The 8836-nt window shown below is 33.5% G+C and overlaps 2 protein-coding genes across 3 annotated transcripts; both read left to right on the forward strand.

The window, feature by feature from the left end:
* Positions 1-285: 285 nt before the first annotated feature.
* LOC122023955 (50S ribosomal protein L27-like) lies at positions 286-2273 on the forward strand. Its single transcript, XM_042582403.1, has 4 exons — positions 286-486; positions 1437-1526; positions 1615-1739; positions 1829-2273. The coding sequence occupies exons 2-4, from the start codon at positions 1448-1450 to the stop codon at positions 2057-2059; spliced, it is 435 nt and encodes a 144-aa protein (XP_042438337.1). The 5' UTR covers positions 286-486; positions 1437-1447; the 3' UTR covers positions 2060-2273.
* Positions 2274-4329: 2056 nt separating this feature from the next.
* Positions 4330-8280, forward strand: LOC122025447 (vacuolar cation/proton exchanger 3-like). 2 transcript variants are annotated; one of them, XR_006123714.1, is made up of 13 exons: positions 4330-4553; positions 4928-4981; positions 5090-5341; positions 5438-5505; positions 5600-5628; positions 5796-5992; positions 6078-6290; positions 6473-6613; positions 6775-6891; positions 6972-7025; positions 7327-7421; positions 7899-7998; positions 8069-8280. XR_006123714.1 is itself a non-coding variant. In XM_042584253.1 (13 exons), the coding sequence occupies exons 1-13, from the start codon at positions 4542-4544 to the stop codon at positions 8098-8100; spliced, it is 1386 nt and encodes a 461-aa protein (XP_042440187.1). In that variant the 5' UTR covers positions 4332-4541; the 3' UTR covers positions 8101-8280. The 2 variants fall into 2 exon arrangements, 1 of the variants encoding a protein (XP_042440187.1); XM_042584253.1 differs by having other exon boundaries at positions 4332-4553; positions 7305-7421.
* The last annotated feature ends 556 nt before the right edge of the window (positions 8281-8836 follow it).

Consider the following 8836-nt stretch of genomic DNA (forward strand, 5'->3'; position numbering starts at 1 on the left):
ATTATAAATACAGTCCTGTTTTAATATATATATATATATATGCTTTATTTTGGAATTGTTTTAATTAAAAAAAAAGTCTATCTTAGAGTTGTTTTGGCCGTTTTATATTTTTAATATTAAATGTCTTGAGAATAAAGACATAATTTGGATAAAAAAACTTATAAGTGAAGTGTTATTTTAATACATATATAATAGATGTTTTCCGTTGTTTTTTTTATAAAAAAAATAATTAGTTGTAATTTTGGGCTAATTTGGTTATTTGGACCGAGCCAAGTTTGACTAAACCCTAAGCGCCGACTCCATTCAGACCCTTCTCTTCTCTCCTCAGCTTCGATCGACGCCTCTCCTTCGCCTGTTCCCTCTATTCCCTTCCTTGTGCATTCCGCCACTCGTCGACGTTCCTGGTAGCCGCTGATCGCTTCTTCTTCTTCCGTTTCCGTGGTGTAGCTGCTGTGAGCTCTGGGAAAATACAAAAATCTCTTGGAGGTACAAGATCCTCTATCCATTCTTCTAAACCGTGTGGCTTATGATGGAGTAATTTAGTCGCTTTTTTCTTCCATATTGCTGGCTGTGGTTGGTCGGATGTGAGTATCATCCTTTTGGATGTGAATTTTGTCGATCGGGGGATGTTTCCTGAGAGGGGCACGGAAGCAAAACTTTTTAGGGATTTTCTGCAAACGGTGGATCAAATTTCTCTTAGTGAACCCTAGTGATGATTTTTCCATGTCCTTCAAGTGGAGGATTTGACCTTTCCTTCTGTGCATTAATAGTGTTTTGTGATGACTTAGGATTGGTAACACGACTGATTAGGTTTAGTTAACAGTTCAATTCTGCTGTTATCTTTAATTATTGTCGATTATTTTATGAAACTTGTTATGGAGATTAGCAGTCGTAATGCCTATGGGAAAAATGTTAAGTACTTTTCGAAAGGAAGCTTATGGTAATCATCTTGCATTTGAAATATTGAAAAAAAAAATTAGTCCACTCTTCTGAAGAATAAAACATTTTATGGAAAATCAGTGGCAAAAATATTGCCATCGAACGATACAATTGGATGACTGCTTGATGAGGGCGATGGCTTTTTGTTTGAGAGCTTTGACATAATATGAAAAGTTGTTGCTATGATATGATAATGGAAAAATTAGACCAAGAGTTATATATGTATATTTTTCCAAATCTTATTATTATACACTGCATTTCATTTCATTTCAAGAAAAATCATTTCTTATTCACATCTTCACAGAACATTGATCATCCACCATCTCGTGCGGTTTGTACACTGATCGACAATCATTTGGTGATTGTCAGCAACCAATACTATCTCAGTTGTAGGAATGAATACCTTTTCCACATTGTAATTCAAACGTTGGAAAAGCAAGCATCAGCTAGAGTAGATTAACAGTTTGAAATATGAATAATGGTTGTGTTTATTGCAGGAGTGTACATAATGTCTTTCTCAAGCTTGTGTAGACGGGTGGGCCTGAAGGATCTCATCGCAAATGCTACTGTATACACCGGGGCTACTGGTAAATTATCTTAGTTGCAAATTCAGCATCTTCATTGTTTGCTTGTAGTTTTAATTCTTCGTTTCATTCTATATCCATTACGATACAGAGGCATCTGGCGGCGGACTAAACTTGGTCTTCAGACGCTGGGCCACGAAAAAGTCTGCAGGATCAACAAAAAATGGGCGCGACTCAAACCCCAAATACCTTGGCGTGAAGAAGTTTGGAGGAGAGGTTAGCAAAATTTATCTCACTACACAACATGTGAACCCAATTTTTCTTTGTTTGGATCTCTTTAATACATCTGTTTGGATATTATGCAGAAGGTGATTCCTGGCAATATAATCGTTCGTCAACGAGGTACTCGGTTCCACCCTGGAGATTACGTTGGAATGGGAAAGGATCATACTCTGTACGCGCTGAAAGAAGGCCAAGTCCGGTTTGAGCGCAATAAGCTTAGCGGCCGGAAGTGGGTGCATGTTGATCCAAAAGATGGCCATATTCTTCACCCCATCTACACTAAAGCCGATCAACCTTCCGGCCAGTTATGCTAGCGACAATGAAGCACACATTCAACGAAAGTATCAACTCTACATTTTTTTTGTGTGTTTGCCATGATATATTAATGTTTGAATAATTTGAAAATTGCCTTTAAATTCATAGATGAAACCCTAAAGGCACAAACTGTTGAGGGGATCGTTGGCAGCAAAAAACTGTTCGAGAAAAATCATTCAATCATGATGAATTGAATGCTTTTGTTTGATTCAATTAGATTCTTTCATTTAATTCATAATTTTTTTTATGATATTAAAATGTTTTAATGATCTATCAAGGATATAAATGTTGTGCAAAATATAGGTGTTTATGAGATTTGAGATGATAGGTAAAAGATTATTAAGTTTTTTTATAAACAATAATAATTAAGTTTTATCTCCTTATATGGGATTAATTATAGATTTTTTCGTTATTGAGTTTTATTTTTTATTATATTATTATTTATATTTAAATGAATTTTAATTTATTTTATTTTTACTAATTATGTTTTTTTGATTTTCGTCGTTTGATATGGGTAGTTTAAGTATAAATATTGTATCATCTAATTAGAGTATTTGTTATAATTTTATATCGTTTAATTGAAATATTTATTAATTATTTAAGTACATATTTATATTATTTTAAATGTTTCTCTCAAGATTTTTTCTCAATGTAACTTCAGTTTTTCTTTAATATTTTTATTTCTTAATTTATCTATTTTTTTTTTATATCTACATATCTATTTTAATATTCTCATCTCTATATAATTCTCATATTTTATTTATATGATCATGTCATTGTCTAATATTTAGTTCCATATAAATATAATAAGTCTAATTGTCATTGTTAAATTTTTTCCTTTTAAATTTTAAAGATATTTTATAATCTTTTTCATTTTAATAATTCTACTTGAAACTCTCATTTATAACTCTTAGATAACTAATCATCTCGTATTTTAATAATCATTTTATTACATATAATATTATTAAATTTAAATTTCATATATTACGTCTATACTTTATTAAATCAAAAATTTTTCACTTTTAATATTTCCCGTGTCAGTAAGCTTTTTATTTATCAAGCCCAAGTTGAATTCAAAATTGTTGATAAATATTCTTCACGGATATTTTCATAAATATAATTATTGAACTTGAGTTGTTAATTTTTTATTTTTAACATATTATAAATATTAAATTTGATTTTTTTAAAAAAAATCTATAAAATTATTCATAAATATTTGTATATATGTTCTTTTTAATAATTAATTTTACACAAATTAATAAATAAATTTATTCATAAAAAATCTTGCCCACTAATATTTATTTTATATATTTTTTATAATTAAATGAACATAATTACATTTATAGGGGCACGCAATTTGTCAAACAAAACATGGTAAAAGCTATTTAAGGAAATTGAAAAAAATTCTGAAAAGTATTTTCTATCTCTATTTTTACACTTTTATAATTTTTTAAATAAAAAATTATTTTTTTTAAAAAAAGGAAATTATTTATTTTTATTTCTATCATAGTCAATAATAATATTCATAATAATTTTATAATCAAAATTAATTATAGTGAGGATATTTTAGAATGGAAAAAAAATAAATATGCTTTTAACAATAATAAAAATCAGAGCCTGTTACTCTAAAAAAAAAAAAAAATCAGAGCCTGCCTAATTTTTGCCCATTATTTTTTGTTAACTAATTGATTTTTTTGAACAAAGATTATCTGTACTCAGAACACCAACTTAATTACTAGGTGTAGAGTAATTGATATTCTACGGTAGAATTAACTATATGCAGAGGATCCGTCCACTTTTTAGAATTTTTTTATTTAAAAATTTCTATAAATTCGTGATATAGTTAAGGATTGAATTGTAAGTATCTCAATTAATCAAGGTGATAAAAAGATAAATATGTTTGTCCTAGTATCCCCATTAATTCATCTCAGGAGCAATATAAAGGAGGTAAATAACGGACGATTACTAGTACTGAGAATAGTGACTAGTACATAAGTGAGATATTTATCTCAGATATATCAAGATTCGAATCTCAAAATTTATGATGATAATATCTTATGTATTAGTCATTAAATCATCCCGTTGAACTACCGTTAATCAAGGTCCGTGGAAGGGGAGTTGGAATTAGGGTTATTATTATTATTTTTTTTTATCAAACTCACCAAATTAGTACCCATTAAAAAAAGATTTTCAAATTATTATTTTAGTATTTTAGTATTTAATATTATTATCGATTTTTTTGTTGGTACGCACGAAAAGAGGCGTATCTCTCTTCTCGCTGGCCGTCCATTAAAGTAAGCGAGTTCATGGCTTCCCAAACAAAGCCAATGCCTTCAATCCAGTTAACTTCCACCTTTTCCTCTTCCTCTTCCTTTCGTCGTTCCTATCGGTTAAGCAGTTTCAATCGGCTTCTTCTTCTTCTTCTTCTAATCGCTTCCTAGATCGCCTGGATGCTTGGGCTGGCGGAAATCGAACAGAGAAATGGCCGGACAGGTGCGATTCAATTTCGATCCTCAATCATCTCCGGAAGTATTTTTTTGTTTTTGTTTTTGTTTTTGTTTTTGTTTTTGTTTCCTTTGCTTTTATGGTCTTGTATGGCGAAAAAATTGATATGAAGTCTTTGCGCACTTTCGAACATTGTAGGGGTAAAATATATCGACTTATGGGAATGTGGGTTACGTTTTGGTAGAGGGTGAAAGGAATGTGTTTGTGTAATTCATCTTTCGATCTCGTATTCGCTCTTGGGCTATCGGATCGGTTAGGGTTGCTCGATGTATTACCATAGGTTTCAACTACTTTGCCTAATTGCCATCGTGAGAAATCTAGAGTTGTTGTCTTTGGATTTCTCAACCAATCTTTCTTTGCAGATGCATGAAGGCGATACAAAAACTCAGCTTGCGATAATTCCTGCCTCCTTCGAAGTGAGTTCTCCTGAGTTAGACTTTTTCCCAATTTGTTTTTGTTTATCAAACCAGAAAATTGTTGTTGCTTACACTTTCTTTCTTTCTTTCTTTTGGTTGATTACAAAGATTGGTCCTCCGTCTGGTGGATCAGAACATGATTTCGAGGATGAAAGCCTTGTCAGTCTGGATCTTCCAACGAAGTCTATCGGCATGAATGGAGTTCAGCATGGTTCTATTTCTGCCATTGAACGAACGGATAGTATCATGAAGACTAACTTCTGGAGGAGCTTGAAAATAATATTATTCACAGCCAAGATAAATGTATTGATTCCTTTTGGACCTCTAGCAGTCCTTATCAGCTACATGACTGATGATAAAGTTAGTCGGTTCGTCTATAAAGCCTTCTTCGGTCAATTCTTTTAGCAGGAGCAGCTTCTGATTTTTTGTGTGGTTCTATTGTTGGGCATTGTGCAGGGATGGGTATTCCTTTTCAGTTTGTTAGGCATCATTCCATTGGCAGAGCGCTTAGGTTTCGCAACTGAGTAAGAAAACTTAGTTTAGGTTGTCGAAACAGCTTCTTGATGCTGCATTTTCAGCCCTAATATCTGATACATTTGGATTTGTTCTTCATTGCAGGCAGTTAGTATTTTTCACAGGAGCAACAGGTGAACATTTTTTATCTTTATTTACTTGAGAAAGTTTTTTGTCTTTGAAGTAAATTAAAAACAAAAAGAGATTAATTATTTATGATATTACTAATTTAATGCATAATCAAGAAAGAATTCCTCTCAAGGTTGAACGCCTTATCTGAGGTTTGAAACTCCAAATGCAGTGGGGGGCCTCTTGAATGCTACTTTTGGAAATGCAACCGAGTTAATAATATCAGTCCATGCACTGCAAAGTGGGATGGTACGAGTCGTTCAACAGTCACTATTAGGATCTATTCTATCAAACATGTTGCTTGTTCTTGGGTGTGCGTTCTTCTTTGGAGGGATTGTTTTCATGAACAAAGAGCAAGTTTTCGATAAGGTACATATTGTTATCCAACATCTAGTCTTAAATATTATTGTTGATCCAGTGACAATCAAAGTGCTTGTTGTCTTGTTTATGGCAGGCAGATGCTGCAGTGAACTCAGGATTGCTGTTAATGGCAGTAATGGGGCTACTTTTCCCTGCTGTTCTTCATTATACACATACAGAAGTACATTATGGCAAATCAGAAATGGCTCTTTCTAGATTTAGCAGTTGCATAATGCTTCTGGCCTATGCTTGTTACCTTGCTTTCCAATTAAAAAGCAGTAATGTATCCTACGATCCCATAAGCGAGGTTAGTGCTACTTCCAGAACTTTCAATTCAAAATAAGTTTTCATGGTTCAAAATCTCCCCAATGCAAGTTATTGGTGTAGAATTATATGTTAATTTCAGGAGAGTTTATGTTTGTTATGATGTTCAGATAGGAATGTTTCTTTGAAATTGACATAATGTGCTTCGTTTCATGCTTTCTGAAGGAAGGATGTGAAAATGGGGAGATCACAAAAGATGAAGAAGATGAAGCCCCCGAGATTTCAAAATGGGAAGCCATCATATGGCTTGGAATTTTGACAGTTTGGATCTCAGTGCTATCTGATTACCTGGTGGATGCAATTGAGGTACCTATTTTTCTTTCAATCACCTTGTTTGTTTTTTTCCCTCAAATCAACATTCAAGATTTTCTTTTTGATCCAAGATTAGTTGCCTTTTTATTAATGATTTCATCATCTTTGTCTCTAACACGAACATCTACCTCTCTTAAATGGATTTGACTTCACAGGGTGCCTCAATTGCCTGGAACATTCCTATTTCGTTTATAAGTGTCATTTTGCTCCCAATTGTCGGTAATGCTGCCGAGCATGCAAGTTCTATTATGTTTGCCATGAAAGACAAGCTCGTATGATTCTTATCACTTTGTAATCTTCTTTCACGATAAACTTAAATTACTGTACAAATATAATAATTTTCATTTTCCAGGACATCTCTCTTGGAGTTGCTATTGGGTCCTCTACTCAGATATCTATGTTTGGGGTAAGCCAAGTTCAGTTTCAATGAGCTATGCAAGCATTGAGTTGCATACTGTTCTTTGCTCATAATTTTCAGAAAGTTTGTAGAACTCCAATGAAATTTCATAATTGGTCTTCAATTGTTTCATTCATCGTTTTAGAAATTGCTTCATGTCAACCGAGGAGGGTGCAACTTATCATTTTGCTTGTTAGTTGGCACATGAAACAATAGTAGTTTTTTGCCGACTCATCATTCGTCTCATGTATTTTTTTTCTTTTTGTTTGTGCTTCATTTGTGATGCAGATTCCTTTTTGTGTGGTAGTAGGATGGATCATGGGACAACCAATGGACTTGAATTTTCAACTTTTTGAGACGGCGACTTTGTTTATAACAGTATTGGTTGTCACCTTCATGCTCCAGGTATTGAGATGTCAATTCGTCTGCTAATTTTTTAAAAATGATGCAAGTGAACAATAGTTCGATTCTAATGGTTGCTGCTCACTTTTATCAAAGAAAGAAGGAATTCGTCCTTCAGTTCTAATCCTTCAACTAAGTTGTTCCTCCCCAGTCAATCTTTCACTTCTAAACAATGTCAAGTCTAACATTTCAAGTTGGATTAGACTTCCATTTGAACTATTTTAGCCTTCGCAATATCGGATATCCATTACAATCCACCCAAAACTTATTAAACATGACTGCTAATCCAAAACCCTTTTGTTCAAGTTAACCTTTGTTCATTCGTCCCATTCTATAAGCCGTTTATTAGTCTGCAACTTTTCATATGAAATTCAGACTATTCCATTATTTAGCGTAGAATGAATGACTTAAACTAATGAGTCCACTTATTTTCAAAAGTGTCTTTTTACGATACACCCTAACCTTATGCATTTACTGCAGGATGGAACTTCAAACTATTTCAAAGGTTTAATGCTGATCCTTTGCTATCTAATTGTAGCTGCAAGCTTTTTTGTACATGTCGATCCTTCTCTTGCCAATGGTGAGTTCTTAAAGAAAAATCAATAATATATATATGGTCATTTTAATTTATGTGAAAATTAATTATGCAGAAGATAAAGAGCCAGGAAATGGAAGTCACTAAACTCATTGTTATAACAAAGTTTAATTGCATACAAGGAGCCATCCTCTTGGTGAAGTAGAGAGTGGCCCATTTTGGCGTAATAGGAGACATTGTGGGAGGGTTTTAGGCACACTTTATTTATTACATGTAAATTAATAGATTGAAAAAAAATATATATATCCTTCAATGAGAGTTATGCTATGATCTCCTTGTATTTGATTAATTGATTTTGTTTCTTTCTCAAAATCTTTAATATTCTAAATCCTTGTAATTGATTTGATTATGATGGATTATGGATTAGTGAGGTTGATCTAGTTGAAAACACTAGTTTGGAGCAACTCTTATCTTCAAATATTTGTAAGGAGTGAATAATATGTGAGTTATAGAACTATGACTTATGGATAGGTTAGGGAGGGGCAGGGTGTTGATTGTAAAATTTTAAGGCATATTCAAATTAAGATAATTGTGGGGGCAAATTGAAAAGTTAAACCTTGAGACTTGACAGAACAGAATAAAGCGGCAAATGGCGTTTCGAAGCCTCGGCTGACCGTTTCCTTCCTTGGCCTTCTCGTCGTTGATTGTCGCCGTCGACCTCTCCGCCTTCGATTCCCCTCGTTGATTCAGTTAATCGACAGTCTGAGATGGCAGGGGACGTCTCCACCGTCGTGCTGGCCTAACACCACACGCCTCGTGATCCGGGTCCGGCCTCGCCTCCCGCATGCAAGCCTTGCTCTCCAACTTCGATGCCTGCGTCGTC

Source organism: Zingiber officinale, chromosome 9B (assembly GCF_018446385.1).
Source record: "Zingiber officinale cultivar Zhangliang chromosome 9B, Zo_v1.1, whole genome shotgun sequence".
NCBI lineage: Eukaryota > Viridiplantae > Streptophyta > Magnoliopsida > Zingiberales > Zingiberaceae > Zingiber > Zingiber officinale.

Excerpts from the sequence above, each read along its gene's own strand:
- LOC122025447 (XM_042584253.1), top strand. Across the intron at positions 6,614-6,774 it reads ACCTGGTGGATGCAATTGAG|GGTGCCTCAATTGCCTGGAA; the intron begins GTACCTATTTTT and ends TTGACTTCACAG. Across the intron at positions 6,892-6,971 it reads TTGCCATGAAAGACAAGCTC|GACATCTCTCTTGGAGTTGC; the intron begins GTATGATTCTTA and ends TTCATTTTCCAG.
- LOC122023955 (XM_042582403.1), top strand. The coding sequence starts at position 1,448 with ATGTCTTTCTCAAGCTTGTGTAGACGGGTGGGCCTGAAGGATCTCATC. Across the intron at positions 1,527-1,614 it reads TGTATACACCGGGGCTACTG|AGGCATCTGGCGGCGGACTA; the intron begins GTAAATTATCTT and ends ATTACGATACAG. Across the intron at positions 1,740-1,828 it reads TGAAGAAGTTTGGAGGAGAG|AAGGTGATTCCTGGCAATAT; the intron begins GTTAGCAAAATT and ends GATATTATGCAG.